Source organism: Dendrobates tinctorius, unplaced genomic scaffold, assembly GCF_039654945.1.
Source record: "Dendrobates tinctorius isolate UK_male_01 unplaced genomic scaffold, ASM3965494v1 ptg000117l, whole genome shotgun sequence".
Lineage (NCBI taxonomy): Eukaryota > Metazoa > Chordata > Amphibia > Anura > Dendrobatidae > Dendrobates > Dendrobates tinctorius.
This window is the reverse complement of record NW_027361785.1, coordinates 10,901,069-10,918,645: the sequence shown is the minus strand read 5'-3', so window position 1 is coordinate 10,918,645 and position 17,577 is coordinate 10,901,069. Positions and strand designations below refer to the sequence as shown.

The 17,577-nt window shown below is 47.9% G+C and overlaps 1 protein-coding gene across 3 annotated transcripts in view; it reads right to left on the bottom strand.

Moving 5' to 3' along the window:
- Nucleotides 1–6,409: 6,409 nt before the first annotated feature.
- Nucleotides 6,410–17,577, bottom strand: part of REV1 (REV1 DNA directed polymerase) — a 120,433-nt gene continuing 109,265 nt past the window's right edge. For all 3 annotated transcript variants that reach the window (XM_073590528.1, XM_073590527.1, XM_073590526.1), the window contains exons 22-23: nt 8,467–8,569; nt 6,410–6,801 (exon numbers count right to left, since the gene is read on the bottom strand). In XM_073590528.1, coding sequence (XP_073446629.1) covers nt 6,690–6,801; nt 8,467–8,569 — 215 coding nt within the window. In that variant the 3' untranslated portion in view covers nt 6,410–6,689. The remainder of the gene's footprint in view (nt 6,802–8,466; nt 8,570–17,577) is intronic.

Genomic DNA, 17,577 nt, shown 5'->3' with positions numbered 1-17,577 from the left:
AGGGCCTCCAGGACTGGATTGAGGTCCCAGGGATCCACGACAGTCCAGTACTGAGGAGCTGCATGCGCTACCACTTGAAGAAAGGTTTTGAACTGAGATCGGGAGGATAAGGTCTTCTGGAAAAGGATGGACACTGACGCTAACACTTGACCTTATAGAGAACTAAGGGCAAGGCCATCGTCCAGGCCCGCCTGGAGAAATGCCAAAATAGAAGGGAGAGAAAAGGACATAGGTGGGATGTGGTTGGACTCGCACCAGCTGAAACAGACCTTCCAAGTTCTATAGTAGATCCTGGAAGACGACTACTTTCTAGCCTGGATCATGATGTGAATCACCCGATCTGAAAAACCGGACGCTTTCAGCACCACGGTTTCAACAGCCACGCCGTTAATTTAAGCGACTGAAAATTCTGGTGGCAGATCGGACCTTGAGACAGCAGATCCGATCTGTCTGGGAGCCTCCAAGGAGTGTCCGTGAGAAGATTGATGATCTCCGCGAACCATGACCTTCTGGGCCAACCCGATGCGATCAGTATGATTGGCACCTCCTCTGCCTTGATCTTCTTTAACAGCTTGGGAAGAAGAGGAAGGGGGAGGGTACAGATAGGGAAGCACGAACTGCAACCAAGGAATGGCCAGAGCATCGGCACCCACCATGAGAGAATCACGGGATCTGGAGACAAACCGAGGGACCTTCCTGTTCAGTCGGGACACCATGAGGTCCACATCCGGAATCCCCCATTGAAGGCAAATCTGATTGAAGACCTCCTGATGCAGGGACCACTCTCCTGCTATGAGACCCCTCACGGCTGAGAAAATCGGTGGCCCAGTTGTCCACGCCGGGAAATGGACTGTGGATATCGCTGTCCCGTCGCTACTGCCCAAAGGAGAATCTTGTATACCTCAGCCATCATCAAGGAACTCAGAGTCCCTCTCTGGTGGTTGACATATGCCACTGCAGTGGCATTGTCTGTCTGAACCCGGCTTGGCAGATCCCTGAGAAGCCTTTCCCAGTGCAGGAGGGACAGAAGGATGGCCCTTATCTCGAGGACGTTGATAGGCAGAGAAGATTCCTATGCCGACCAACGTCCCTGGACAGTCAGATGGCGAAATACCGCACCCCAACCGAGAAGGCTGGTGTCAGTTGTCACCACCTGCCTGTGGATGGGCAGAAAAGACCGACCCTGGAAGATGAGGGGATGTCAGTCACCAATTGAGAGACCGTTTGACTCGGGAGGAGAGCCGAATCGGATGATCCAGTGAGAGAATAGACCTGTCCCACTGCGAAAGGATGGCCTGCAGAAGTGAATGAAATTGGGCAAAAGGACGCTGCCACTATCCTCCCTAGGACCTTCATAGCTGAGCAGAAGGAAGAAAGCCGAGGGCCTTGTAGAGAGCGAACTTCCTGCTGGAGGATTGTTCTCCCTTGTCTGACGGGTGTTGAACAGCATGCCTAGAAAAACGAGGCTCTGAGTCGGAACAAGGCAGGACTTTTTCCTGTTGACAAGCCACCGGGAGCGGGACAGGGTGTCAAGAACAATGGCCAGGCTTTCCTGAGCCTGAGAAAAGGACGGAGCCTTGATGAGGATGTCGTCGAGGTACTGGATGCGCACCTCTGATCCTTAAAATTGCCATCAACGCTGCCATGATTTTTGTGAAGACCCTGGGTGCGGTTGCGAGACTGGAAATGGTCCTGTGTACAAAATGCAGGAATCTCTCATGTCCTGGGAAAATAGGGACATGAAGATAGGCGTCTTGAATGTCTATGGAACACAGGAATTCCTGCGCCTCCATGGAAGTGATTACTGAACGAAGGGGGACTCTATTCTGAAATGTCGCAGGTGGACCCTTTTGTTCAGTAACTTGAGATCTAGGATGGGCCAACCCGCGCCGTCTTTCTTCAGCACCACAAACAGGTTTGAGTAGAAGCCTGTGAAATGTTCTCGATCAGGAACGATTATCCCCGAACTGAGAAGGGAATCGATGGATGCAAAGAAACCCGGGATGAGAGGATCTCTTGGAGGATTCGAAGAATCGATCTCAGGGATGCAAAGAAAACTCTGTACCCTGAGGATACCACCTCCCTGACCCATGCGTCCTCCACTGAAGTGAGCCAAACGTCTCTGAAAGAAAGGAGGTGACCGCCCAATTTGGGAGATATGCTGGGGTCTCGGTATGAGTCATGCCAAGGAAGACCTGCCCGGTCTAGGTCTGAGGGATCTACCTTGGATGTTACGGGAGCGCCAGGAAGGGGAGACCTTCCTATCTTGGCAAGCCTACAGCCTCTGCTGGTGGGAAAAAACCATCACTGCGAGATGGTGAAAGGGAAGAAAAGACCGAAACTGCCGCTTCGGAGGAGGCCGGCGAGGTTTGGAATGGGGAAGAACGGAACTTGTGCCCCCGGTGGCGTCCTTAATAATTTGGTCCAACATGGAGCCGAAAAGACGTGATCCCTGGAAAGGCAGGTTGGTAAAGGACTTCTTTGATGACAACTCTGCCTACCAGGCCTTAAGCCAAATAGTCCACCGGATAGCCACAATATTGCTGGACGCCTGAGCTGCGCAAGACGTGTCATCCAGGGAGGCAGAAACCAAGTACTCTCCCATATTGAGATCTGCCAGCTGCTCCGATTGAGCTCCAGTAAGAATGCCTTGATGGAGCTGTTTGGCCCATTTGGCTACGGACTTCAGAAGAGAAGTGAAAGCAAAGGCTGGACATTAGGTAAAAGCGGCTGCTTCGAAAGCTGACTTTGCAAAGGATTCTATAATCCTGTCATTAGAATCCTTGAGGGATGCACCACTAGTAAGCGGAAGGACCGTGTTGGTGGACAGCCTGGAAATTGGCGGGTCCACGGTTGAAGAGGTTGTCCAGTTGGCGGTGAGCTCACGAGAAAAGGGATATAAAACGCCGAGGCACTTTCCTCTTTGAAAGCGTCTGGTTGGTTTCTCCCTTTCACTGGCAAGTACCTCCTCGAATCCTGTATGAGGAGCGAAGACCTTGGAAGGTGGTTTAGACCGTCGAAACAAAACTGCCTTACCTGCGGGTTCCGTAGAGGTGTCCTTGATGCTAAAGATCTGGTTGACCACGACAAGGAGGCTCTGAACCATATCCCTCATGTTAGAGGTTTGGTCCGAATCCAGGTCTAAATTATCCTCTGACGCGTTCGAGAACGCCTCGCCCGACTCGGGAGAGGATCTGGAAAAGGCAAAGTGCTGAGAAGGCTCGGGGGGGGGGCGAGATGGAGTGTGAAGAGGACCTAGAACGGCGCTCCTGTCTGGATTTCTTGCGGCCTGTGTTGGAAGGCCTGGACAGTGCTGCCTGTGAGCCGCTAGCTACTACGGATGTCGGAAGGGGCAACATATCAAGTACACGGGTCAGGACCAATGTTTGGATGACCTAAACACTCTTCTGTGTTAGGGATCTCTTCCGGCTAGACATGAGGATACGGGATGGCAGTACACACCGTACTCATAGTCTCTACGTGGGAGTACAGTTATGACTGTTCACACTGTATCCCCCCACAGTAAGAAGATCCATCTGAATAGAAACAACGAACACTGAGGTAAATATGGGTCTAGTAAAATACCTGTGTCCACCTCCTACTGACACTAAGCTAAGCTGAATATCCTAGTGCCAGTCGTAGGGGTGTACACTGCAGTGGAGGAGCTAACTTTTTTTGTGCATAGTGTCAATCCTCCTAATGGCAGCAGCATACACCCATGGTTTCCTGTGTCCTCCAATGAAGCGATAGAGAAAAGAACTGGACTGTTGCTCAGAGGTCCAAGGTGTTGTTTTCAGATGAAAGTACATTTTGCATTTCATTTGGAAATCAAGGTCCCAGAGTCTGGAGGAAGAGTGGAGAGGCACACAATCCAAGCTGCTTGAGGTCTTGTGTGAAGTTCCCACAATCAGTGATGATTTGGGGAGCCATGTCATCTGCTGGTGAAGGTCCAATGCGTTTTATCCAGACCAAAGTCAGTGCAGCCGCTTACCAGGAAATTTTAGAGCACTTCATGCTTCCCTCTGCCAACAAGCTTTTGGAGAAGGAAATTTCACTCTCCAGCAGGACTTGGCACCTGTCCACACTGCCAAAAAACCAATACTTAATTTAAAAACGATAGTATCACTGTGCTTGATTGGTCAGCAAACTTGAATGATCTTAAGGCTCTTACTGTAAATTCCATTAGTGGTGGGGGCTTCCACGCACCAGTTGTGTGTGCAGGGTGGCCATCTATTGATCCCTTCACTGAAATCTACAGATGCTTTTGTATGCTGCGTCCTGAAGGTTGTGGTGCTAATGCCCAAATTAAAAAATAAACTGCAAATAATGCATAAAGTTAATAATAAGGGTATTTAGTAAACATAATTTTGATCAAAAGAATGTACGAGCCATCCTGCCATGTCAAGGCAACCCTTGTGGGACAGCCCTAACTCTAGTATTTAAAACCTATCCCACAAGTGTTGCCTTGACGTGGCGGGATGGCTTGTATATTCTTTTGATCAAAATTATGTTTACTAAATACGTTTATTATTATTACCTTTAGGCTGCGTTCACACGTTGCGTTTTTTTCGCGTTTTCGTAGCGGTTTTTAACGCGCGACTTTGCCGCGAAAACGCAAAAAAACAGCATTCCATGCATTCCTATGGGATCCCGCAATGCTTTGCTAATGCTGCTGATTTTTCCGTGGCGGTATCGCATCGCGGAAAAATACGCAGCATGCTCATTAATTTTGTGGAATCGCGGCAGTTCCGCCCACATAGGAATGCATTGATCTGCATTGTTCTGCTTACTTTCCGCATGTGGCTGTGTCCACCATGCGAAAAGTAAGCAGAACATTTGCGGATGGTACCCACGGTCCGGAGGAGAGGAGACTGTCCTGGCTCTGGGTACCATATCCCTGTAAAAAATAGAATTAAAATAAAAAAAATCGTCATTCTCACCTTCCGATGTCCCTCGCAGCGTCACCAGGCTTCAGTGATGCTGCCGGCAGGTCCTGTTCCCAGTGATGCATTGCGGCAATGACCTTTGATGGCGTCGCGGCCTCGCGACACCGTAGCGGTCCGCGACGTCATCAAAGGTCATTGGAGCAATGCATCACAGGGAACGGGACCTGCCGGCAGCATCGCGATGATCGGGGACGCTGCGCGGGACGCCGGAAGGTGAGAAAAATACGATTTTTTTATTTTTTTTAACATTAGATCTTTTTACTACTGATGCTTCATAGGCAGACTCAATATTAAAAAGTTGGTCACACTCGTCAAACACTGTTTGACGAGTGTGACCAACCTGTCAATCAGTTTTCCAAGCGATGCTACAACTCGCTTGGAAAACGCTAGCAATCTGCAAGCTAATTACTCTTGCAAATCGCGGGAATTTAAAATGCGGTTTTCCCGCGGAATGGAATTCCCGCGGTAACTTCCGCGGGAATTCCGCAACGTGTGCACATAGCCTTATGCATCATTTGCAGTTTATTTTTTAATTTTAGGATATGTGTTTTTTGTTTTCTCTGTGTAATGGTCATGTGTTAATATGCACTTACATTGTGCATACACATTAACTTACTTTCTCAGTTCAGACTCCAGTTTTTTATCCATATGAGATACCTGTAGGCCTTCAAAGCATTCAAATATGCTGTGTATATACCCCAATCCGGTCTGCAAAACAAGAAAAATACCTTTTATAAAATACTTCCATAAGGGGCAGTTGGGTCCGATGGACATTGCTGGTCTTGTTCCAGTGCCGCCTCTCTTGCGATGCCGTCCTCCTTGCTTCGTGTAGATGATGTATTCTACATCATCGACAAAGTGTCCCCAGCATCACGCTCCTGCGCAATCAAATTTGCTGACCTGACTAGGGCAGCGTAAAGTACTGCAGTACACATGCACCGGGGATTTTTGGCCTTTTTTCTGCGCATGCACACTACAGTACTTCTCTCTGCTCTGTCGAGGGCATTGCAAGCCTGTACAGGAGCACAATGCCAGGAACACTGGACGTAGGACGCGTCATCCACACAAAGCAAGTAGGGCGACTGCATTTCAAGAAGAGAGAAGGCACCGGACCAAGACAAATCGCTCATCGGACTGAACTGCCACGTAGGGGATTATTAGAAAAGGTCTTTTTCTTGTCTTGCAGGCTGAATTTTGGGCCGATGTACAGCATGTTAGCATGCTGTACATCAGGGCTGAATGGTACTGGCCTTACCTCATATGGGAAAAACCAGGTGACATTGTTCTCCCTTGATCCCTCACTTTAGTTCATACCAATGTGCCTGTGTTCCCTGGAGACTCGAGTGATTACATTTCTTTTTTTTAAATAAGCACCGTGTGATCCTAGTTACATCAACTTCGTTGAGGGACACCTTTAAAAAAATCATATTTACACATTTCTATGTAGTAATTAAGAAAACAGATTTTAGCACTTTCTTTATTAAACACTTGTGAACACTTCACTGTAAAAATCCATAAAACTCTTATAAACAAACAATTTGTAAATAGCCTATACTACAATAAAAGATTCTGAAACACAAATATTTACATGCAATACTGACAAATTTGGCACTTTATGAAGAAAATGTACAAAATTATTCAGTAAAAGAAATTTAAAATTATTTATATTCTTTAAAATCATGCAAATACTCCACAAGCACCTATGGCCCATCTAGCTGGGAATTGAGTGCTTATCACTGCCTTTTACACTACTTTCAGTGTGCTTCCATAAGTCTGTTGTAAAACAACCTGAACATTATCCAGAATAAAGTCAAATGCCATGTTCCACACTGATTCCACAGACTGTTGCATTAACCTGAAACACAGGGGAAAAAAATTTAAATTTGCAGATAATCCACAATATCGAGCAAAGGCTACGCTTTTATTGTAATATACATAATGTCTTATATTGATCTTTTTTTTTTTAAAGGACTTTTCAAATTTTTCACCTTGAACTGGAAACATGATTAAAAGTGAACCTGTCAGCAGGATTGTGCACAGTAACCTACACACAGTGTCCGTGCCATGTTGGTGCCGTTATAATGATTAAAATGATATCTTAGTTGATGAAATCCGTCTTCTGGTTGTTTAATCTTTACTTTCACTTTTCAGTCAATGATATGTTTGTGTGTGCGTGTGGGGGTGTCGTCTTCAAGTGGTGCTCTGCTTAGGTATTCATCTGTATGGCTTCTGAGAGGTCACTGATCCCTCAGTGATCTGACTCCTATTTTACATATTTCATATAATAGTGTTGATATTACTGTTGATAATATTAATATTGTTGCTAATACCTATAATATTGTGGCTACAGTAAGGCTTAGAAAAAAAAAATTACATCCACATCCAGAAAAATGTAGATGCTACTACGCAAGTGACGCCTTTTGTTGAAGGCAAAAAAAAATTAGCTGCAGCAAAATGATGCCAGCACTTGCACATTAGCAAGCGATAAATGTTACTGCACATGTGACGCCAGCTCCATTTTTCTGCAGTCAAATTTTTTCTTCCGTCAACAAAATGACACCACCAGTACCATTTTTCTGGATGTAATTTTATTCTAAGCCTTACAATAACCACACTATTATAGGTATTATCAACAATATTACATCAAGCACCCCTTCTGAGGCCGCCCCAGAACACGAGCATAACATTAACTCAAAACTGAAAATAAAGATTAAATAACAACAAGACGGATTTCATCAACCCGGGTATCACTGTAATCAGTAGTAGTTGCAGAGTGGAATTTTTTAACTTAGCCTTTTTGTTGAAGATATTAATGATGAAATTATTAGGCACCTAATGAATTAATTTTCATCAAGTCCAAGTGGGTGTTAGTTTTCACTGTGATGTATACTTCTTCCCCCTGTATGACGTTGCCAAATCATAAGTACGCAACAACACACAAAAGAAAAATAACTCTCACCCCATAAAATCTTTAGAGTGACTTCCTCAGTGTGTGACGTATAAAGTCAGAAAGACTTAGCCTCCTCCATTATTAGTAATTTGTGCTCTATTTGCAGCATTTTTTAACCCCATTTCATGTTGGATTACGGCACAGCTGAGCTTAGCTGTGTCATATTGAGAACCCTTTTACCAGTTCTCCTCTTCTTATAGCACCATCACCGTACCAGTCTTCTTTCCCTCACTACCTGTCTAGAGTGGACATATCCCTAATCATACTTATGTCTTGCTGTGATCAGACCAACTTGTAAAGGCTGTGCAGTGAGAGAAGATGAAGCTATCATTACATGTCTTAAAGGAGTAACCTGTTCTTAGCGATTGTGGGGAATATTCTTTTCTCATGTGTGTTGCTACCTGCTCATGATTGGGCAACATCATACAGAAGTACATGCCACCAGTGAAAACGCTAAAGTTCAATTGGAGGTAACAAAGTGGAAAAAAAACACCAGCTTCAATTTCCATTGCTGTAATGTTACACAAGGGTTTCTATATGTTAGAAATAACAACAAAAAAACCCCCTCACCTTTTCATGTATTTTATAACTAGATCTAATTTCTCCAGATCTTTCTCTTCAATTAAATCGGTGCAGTACTTTACTACTTGCAATATATCTTCTTCCATAGGATCTGTTCAGAAATATAAGAGACATTATGACATGTTTATGATTAAATCATGTGTTTATTCATAGGTTGTATCCAAATGTTTCGCTGTCATACTAGTGATTGTATTTTTTCTGGGTCATGCTAATGTAGATAGTGCACAGCCTAGCAATAAAAACAAAGGCCCCAATTCATCAAAACTTTTAAGCCCAAAAAGTGTCAAAAAAAGCTTTGAATAGTCGTAAAATGCTGGTGTAACTTGGAATTGTTTCAAGATTTTCCAACTTTTGCCATTTTAAAGGCCAGTTTCTCCCAGCTCCGCCAAAATAGGCAGATCTGGGGTGTGACACCACAGCTTGTCTGATTTTCCCTACGCTCAGAAATCTCACTCTAGTCCCTGACTGAAGTAAGATTTGTGTGTAGCTCAAGCCATTTACAACGAGGTTTGCAGCTTTCCATGAATCAGGAGCATCTGTCTCCACCACGCCGCTTCATCAAAATTATGGTAAAAATTCGCCAGTCTAGATGAATCGGGACAAAGTGTTTTCCCTGAACTTTTTTCTTTGGAGTGATATTAACAGTAGTATGCCATGAAAGGGATTGTCTTTCTTGCCAAGATCTGTTGAATTATGATGAGATCACAGTAGTGATTGTTTTTATTCATAGGCTGCCTTTTATTGGTACAATTTAAAATGTCCTGTGTTTTTACTCCTAAATTATGCTCTAGATGAAGATGCAGTATTATGTGTTTATTCCTAGGCTCTATTCCACATTGCTGATTTATTAGTGAGGTCTTTCTTCCTAGGTTATTCCCGGGCTATGAATTATCGAGATGATTTTACATTGACTGATATTTTTATTGTAGATTTGTTCTATTTAGTTGATTTTGTGTGTTGTATGTAGCAATCACATTCCAGCTTATATTTTTACATTGTCAAAGAGAACCTGTCGCTTAATTCATACTACCCAAACACTGCACAATTGCAGCCAGGTACCATAGGAATAGACATGACTAGAACAGTGCTGCCTCGGCTGGCTTCTCTTCACACCGCTGTAGGTAGCCGACAGGCTCCTCAGTGTACACAGTGAGAGACTTGCCACTTAACTATAGGCGCATGCCACTTAATTCAGTGCATCTTCTCAGTGGGTGGCGTGCGCCTTGCCAGAAATGCTACGGCTAGCAACTAGATTAGCAGTTATGGCGCAAGTAATTGCGCAACTCTTGAGGAATTCGGCAGGTGGGCGCTGCCTCTTAAGTATTCAACGATAGAAATCTGGAATAAACAGTGGTGAATCCCTAGGTTTTCTTTGAAACACCGGAGCCTGACTGTAATCGTGCAACTAGGAGGATTTATGTTGGCTACGGGTTGGCAACATGAATCTAGAGACGGGTTTCCTTTCATCAAATAACTGATGTAATTGTCATGAACATTGCGGACAGTCATCTGCACAAGTTTTTGTATACAAAGCCGTATACACCTGCAGATACATTCGCCAAAACAAGGGTTAGCAGCACCAGGTCTAATTCCAGAACTATTCCTCTATAGCTTCCAGAATGAAAATATATTTCAATATGGCATTATTATGCTATACAGCAAATGACATTATAATTTAATAAAATTCAAGATTAGTAGCATCTGACTAAGGGCAATATCAAATGCTATGTCCACAAAGTAGAAATATTGCTCATTAGCACACAAAAAATAGATCTATGAAGACTCTTATCTGACAGAAGTGTGCTGTGCTGCTTTTCTGGTAAAGAAAAATATGTATTTCCTTGGACAAGCCTGGTCGGATGATATTCGGATCACACTTGGCAATGTAAGTCAATGAGTGCGTGGAAATCATCAGACTGCACTCAGAAGACAGTGTAGTCAGATTTACACGTACTGACACAATGGAGAAATTTTGTTCTCTATGTTCTCAAGTGTGCTACGATTCTCTTATCCGGTAGCACAGGATCACCCTATGATCACTTCCGAAACTCATCACAGTGTCATTTGCTTAAAGGGAATCTGTCACCGCCCCGGGATGTGTATGACCTATAAATATGGGCATACAGGTAATAGAACTTTTACACTAGTCCTGCCTGTCTGCCTCATATTAACGGTCTTGTTTTAGAGAAAAGATTTTTGTGTACTCACCGTAAAATCTCTTTCTATTAGCCTCTAATTGGGGGACACAGAACCATGGGTGTTATGCTGCTGTCCACTAGGAGGCGACACTATGCATAATCTGAAAAAGATTAACTATGGCTCCTCCTCTGCAGTATACACCCCTGGACGGCGTCAGCCTTCTCCAGTTTTGTGCAAAAGCATTAGGAGGAACGTAACAGAAACAACATAACCATGCCTGTAAGAAGGTTACTATGTACGAGCTCAAAGAACAATATGAGAACTCAACCGTAACAACGGCCCGTAAGGGCAACAGGGTGGGAGCTGTGTCCCCCAATTAGAGACTAAGAGAAAGAGATTTTACGGTGAGTACACAAAAATCTCCTTTACTCTGTTGCCTCATTGGGGGACACAGAATCGTGGGACGTCCCAAAGCAGTCCCTGGGTGGGAAGCAATGGACAAATATTGTGCTAGCAGGTCCCTAAACTCGGGGCACTGCCGCCTGCAGAACCCGTCTACCCAGGCTTGCATCCGCTGAGGACTGGGTATGAACACTGTAGTGTTTCGTAAACGTGTGTAGGCTAGTCCAAGTGGCCGCCTTACACACTTGTTGTGCCTGAATGGCCCAGGAGGCCCCTACTGCCCGCGTAGAGTGTGCCGTGATACCGGCCGGAAGAGGAGAATTGTTAAGTCGGTAAGCCTCTTGTATGGTGGACTTGATCCACCTGGCAAGGGTAGCTTTGGAAGCCGGCAGACCCTTGCGAACGCCCTCCGGAAGAAGGAAAAGGGAATCAGACTTCCAGAAGGGTGCAGTCCTAGACACGTATATAAGCAATGCCCTGACGAGGTCAAGCGTATGCAGAGCCTTCTCCACTCTATGAACCGGAACCGGGCAAAGGGATGGCAGAGAAATTTCCTCATTGAGGTGGAAGTTGGACACAACCTTCGGAAGGAAAGATGGTACTGTATGGAGAACCACCTTGTCCTGGTGGAAGGCTAGGAAAGGCCATCTGCAGGAGAGTGCTGACAATTCAGACACCCTGCGCAGCGAGGTGATTGCCACCAGAAAAATCACCTTCTGCGACAGAATGCGGAGTGGGACTTCCTTAAGGGGTTCGAAAGGTGGTGCCTGCAATGCTGTCAGGACCAGGTTGAGGTCCCACGTTTCCAGTGGACATTTGTAGGGGGGAACTAATCGGGAAAACACCCTGGAAAAAGTCCTTACTTGCGGCTTGTTAGCAATACGCCTTTGGAAAAGCACTGAAAGCGCTGACACCTGGCTCTTAAGCGAGCCTAGGAATAACCTGGCGTCCAGGCCCGATTGAAGAAAATCGAGTACCTTCGGGAGGGAATACGAGAGTGGGACCTGTCCGCGAGATTCGCACCAGGTAAAGAAAGCTCTCCAGGTACGGTAATAAATCTTGGCTGAGGCTGGCTTCCTTGCCCTGATCATGGTCGTAATGACATCCGGTGAGAGCCCTGCCTGGGTCAGAACCCAGGTTTCAAGGGCCATGCCGTCAAATTGAGAGCCCCCGAGTTCTGATGGTAGAACGGACCTTGTGACAGAAGGTCGTGACGGTCGGGGAGACGCCAGGGGGGTCTGCTGTAAGTTGTACGACGTCAGCGTACCATGTACGTCTGGGCCAGTCTGGCGCAATCAGGATAGTTGGAACTCCCTCTTGTTTGATCTTCCTCACGACTCTGGATATCAGGGGAAGAGGAGGAAAAATGTAAAGAAGCTGGAACCAAGTCCAGTCCTGAACTAGGGCATCTGCTCCGAGCGACCGCGGATCGCGTGTCCTGGCCATGAAATTGGGGACCTTTGCATTGAGATGGGATGCCATTAGGTCCACGTCCGGGGTCCCCCAGCGATGGCAGATCTGGCGAAAAATTTTGGGGTGGAGACCACTCCCCTGAGTCCATTCCTTGCCTGCTGAGGAAGTCGGCTTCCCAGTTGTCCACACGGGGATGTGGACCGCAGAGTACCGACCTTGTGTCTTCCGCCCATTGGAGGATATGTGCCACTTCTCTCATCGCCTGGGTACTGCGGGTCCCGCCTTGGTGATTCACATATGCAACCGCCGTGACATTGTCCGACTGTACTCTGATATGAGAGACTGCCAGTAATTGACGAAAAGCTCTCAATGCCAGGAAGATGGCCCGATTTTCCAGGATGTTGATGGGCATGTTCACTTCCACTGGTGACCACTTGCCCTGTTCTTTGTGATGTAGGTGCACCGCACCCCAACCTGTTAGGCTCGCGTCGGTTGTCAGGACCTTCCATTGACCTGGGAGAAAAGATTTTCCCGCTGCAAGTGAGGTTGGCTTGAGCCACCAGAGTAGGGACCTCCTGGTTCCTGATGTGAGCCGGAACTCCCTGTCGAGGGAAAAAGAGTCCTGTCCCATGACTTGAGGATGGCTAGTTGAAGAGGCCTGAGGTGAAACTGGGCAAATGGTACAACCTCCATTGCTGCTGCCATACTGCCGAGTACTATCATGGCAAACCGGAGAGATCGGGAGGATTGCGGAGGAGTATGCAAACTCCCAGACAGAGAGCCAGTGCCTTGTCCCTGGGAAGGAGCACCAGACCCCTGGAGGTGTTGAATAGCATCCCCAGGAAGGTCAGGGACTGACTCGGGGTAGTCGATGACTTTTGTAAGTTGACTAACCAGCCCAAGCGACTCAGAGTGTCGATTGTGATTGAGATGCTGACTTCGCAGTCCTTGAAGGTGGAAGCCTTGATGAGAAGGTCGTCCAGGTATGGAACGACTACAATGCTTCTGGAGTGTAGAACGTCCATGGTGGCTGCCATGATCTTGGTAAACATTCTGGGAGCCGTGGCGAGTCCGAACGGGAGAGCCACGAACTGGTAGTGGTCCTTGTTGATCGCAAACCAGTGAAATCTTTGATGGGCGGGAGCAATTGGTATATGCAGGTATGTGTCTTGTATGTCTATGGAGGCGAGATACTCTCCCTGCTCCATGGACGCAATGATGGACCGAAGGGACTCCATGCGAAAATGACGAACCCGTACATATTTGTTGAGTTGTTTTAGGTCTAGTATGGGCCGGACGCTGCCTCCTTTCTTGGGGACTACGAATAGATTGGAGTAGAACCCTCGGAAGCGTTCGGCCGCAGGAACCGGTACTACGACTCCTGCTTGAAGGAGAGAGGAGTCCGCTTGGTGGAAGGCACGAGCCTTGTCTGGCGGTTTCGGTGGAACGGAGAGGAAGAACCGGTTCGGTGGACTGGAAGTGAACTCTATCTTGTATCCGGAAGACACTATTTCCCTGACCCACCTGTCTTCTGTAATAGGCAGCCAGACTTGCTGAAAGAGTAGAAGTCGTCCGCCTACTGGTGGGGTGTCTTCCGGAGTTTGTGAGTCATGATGAGGTGAAATTCTGAGGTTTTCCTCCTTTGGGCTTCGCCTGGCCTGCTTTCGACTGCCAGGTCCTGTCCGGCCTCTGCGCCGCCCGTGGGATGTCCCTGCATGGAGAGCGGTTACGATTTTGTGCTGGGCGCGAGACGGACCAGCCCGAAGAATTCCGAAAGGATCGGAATCGAGTTTGGTTACGTCGTTTAAACGTGCGTTTAGGTTTTAGTTGAGGGAGAGAGGTACTCTTACCCCCAGTGGCGTTGGATATCATTGTGTCCAACTTTACCGAAAAGCCGTCCACTGAGGTACGGGAGATGCGTGAGGGACTTCTTTGAGGCCGCATCCGCTTTCCATTCCCGCAGCCAGAGGATACGCCGAATTGTGATGGCGTTTGCTGCTATCCCCGCTACACCTCTTGCGGAGTCAAGGGCTGCATGAAGCATGAAATCTGCTACTACTGCTATTTGAACCGCTTGGTACGACAGCTCAGGATTTGAAGTTTGGAGGCCATCTTGCAATGTTTTGGCCCAAGCCAGAATGGCCTTGGCCGCCCAAACTGAAGCGAACGCGGGGGCCAGGGAGGCCCCTGCCGCTTCGAAAACTGAACGAGCCATGCGTTCAACCTGCCGGTCTGCTGTGTCCCTGAGGGTTGAGCTATCTGGCAGTGAGAGGAGGGTCTGTGCTGCTAGTCTAGAGACTGGGGGGTCCACTTCGGGTGGATCTGTCCACTGCTTGGTGTCCTTTTGTGGGAAGGGGTACCTAGCCTCCAAATATTTGCGATTGGTGAATTTCTTCTCAGGCTGTGAAAACTGCTTAGTAAGGATAGTCTGAAATTCCGGGTGGTTAGTGAAAACCTTAGGTGGTTTCAGAACACCTTCAAAGTAAATCTTGTGTTCTGGGACTTCCAGGGTTGGATCGGAAATGTCCAGCACCCGATGGATGGAAGAGATTATGTTCTCAACTAGCGCTGTATTGCTAGGGGGACAAGGGACCAGAGACCTCTCCGTCTCATTCTCTGAGTCGGAGTCACAGATGCCTTCCGAATCCTGCGTATCGCTCAGGCGTTCCCTGGTGGGTGAGCTGGGGCGGAGGTCTTCTTGCGGAGATCTGCGTTGTCTGTCCCTAGTAGGGGATGGTCTAGGTGACCTGGAACTACGGTGTCTCTCCCTGGAGGGGGATGACCATGTGTATTGGGATGACGCAGAGGAACGCAACGTGTGGGTCCGCTTACATCTGGGAGAGCCAGAAACGGCCTGTCCCTTTGCTGGGTAACGCTCATAGCCGAGACATGACACTGCAGAGCCTGGAGTAATGTGGAGGTCAGGTTATCTATGGACTGTGTCATAGACTGCGACATCTGGGTAGCCCATTCCGGCGTGGTAGCGGCCTCTGAAGCAATGGTAGGGGCTTCCTGGGGCTCTGACCCAGTATTCTGGATACAATCCCTGCAGTGCAGGTACGTGCTGCCACTGGGGAGAGGTTTTGCAGGCTCTGCAAAAAGCATAAAAGCAGTCCTGCCTGGTTCTCTTCCTTGAGCCCGGCATAGTGCACAGAGGCTGGCTAGCAGAGGACCGTACAGGGGTGGCTACGTAGAGGAAAACTATAGGAAAGCCTTCTAGGTAATGTTGATTCACAGCCGAGTAAAGAGAACTCGGCTGTGATCTTACCCCACCAGTGTGCCCCTAGGTCCAGAGTCGACTATTCACAGTCCTGTGCCCCCCGGAGACTGCTGGCGTTGCTGCTGATGTCCCAGACGGCGTCTGCTGCAGCGAAGATGGCCGCCGAGAAGGAAGAAGAAGGGGGCGGAGAGCTGAAAAGAGCGCGCATGGCTATGTAAAAACGCACCCTTTCTGCCTCGATCCGCCCCTTCTATGACACTGTGGAGTCATATTTGTCATCCGGGGGGCGGGCCGGGGGGTGGAGAAGAGGCGGCGACCTCAGCTTGGCAGAAGCCGCGGCCTAAATTAGATATCTATGCCCAGAAAGGGCTCCAGGCCGGCGCGGTAGTCCGGGAGGGGTTCGGATTTTAACCGGACCCCCCCTGATTGAAAGTCAGGCTAGCAGTGGGGCCACAATCTGAAGCTGGGCCCTGTAATGGGTCCCCCTGAGGCGCTATAGAATGATGCTGCCGCAAAGACAGGGGCGCAGGGAGCCCTGTGTCTGCATGTGCTATGCCTGCCCGCACTCCCCCCCCGGCCCCGACAGGAGCCCGCAGCTAGCTGGGGTCCCTGGATACTGTGCAATGTGCCATGGAACAGACCATACCTGAGGCGTCTCAACCTAATACCCCCAGAGGGGGATTAGGGAGGGTGCTGCTGTCACAGTCAGGGGGCTTCTTCCTCGCCTCGACCTCAACCCAAGACCAAAAGGAATTGGGGAAGGAGGGGGGTCTCAACTTCGAACCAGCACCTGCAGGACTGGGGAAGGAGCGACATGGGGAACCGCCATCTCAACTTCAACTGGGCACCCCATAATAGGGGGCCGAGGAAGGAGCCATGCCGGGAGTCTCACTTAGGAGACCCACTTTCCTTCATCTGTCATCTGGAAGAAAAAAACGGAAAAAAGAAAAAATTCTTTAGGTGTGCCTCCTTGCGACACTAAGCAAAAACTGGAGAAGGCTGACGCCGTCCAGGGGTGTATACTGCAGAGGAGGAGCCATAGTTAATCTTTCTCAGATTATGCATAGTGTCGCCTCCTAGTGGACAGCAGCATAACACCCATGGTTCTGTGTCCCCCAATGAGGCGACAGAGTAATGTTGTATTTTTTTTAATTAAGCTAATGACCCCTGCATCCATTATAATACTACCCCCCCTCACATGCACTTCAGTTATTGTCCTGAATCTGCACCCTGCAATCCCTTCACAATACGTACCTCTTTCTCCCTTCTACGAGCACTGCATTCAGAAATCTTCTGTACAGGCGAGTCACTGTGACCTCTGGCGTGTGCACTCATAAGGGTGCTCTCCTCACTTCCTCCCTGCATAGTCCTCGCTAGGAACCACGTGTACATGGCAATAATTGTGCAGGGAGAAAATGGGGAGAGCACCTTATCATCGTGCACCTCGAAGGTCACTGGAGAGGAAGTTGCCTGCACAGAAGATCCCTGAATGCAGCGCCCATAGAATTGAGGATGAAGTACGTACCGTGGAGGGATTGCAGGGTTCAGGACTCCAGGGCCGTAACTGACACTGATGGAAGGGGGTATTACAATGAAGACAAGAGGCAGGGATTTCTTCCAGGCACCGCACACCCCAGAGCCTGGAATAAATCATTAGCATGAACAAAGAATATATAACATTTCTCAACAACAATATCATTAATATGAGGCATACAGGTAGGACTTGTGTTACATTTCTATTACCTGTATATCCATATTAATAGGTCATATCTGTCCCGGGGGGGGGGGGGGGGGGGGGGTGACAGATTCCCTTTAATAGACCTGATTCTTTGGAATGAGAGAATATACGGCTGTCTGACCATAGCCTAAGTGGGATCCATGAACAAGGGATGTGAGCTCATCACAACAGTTTGCAGGGAGGGGTG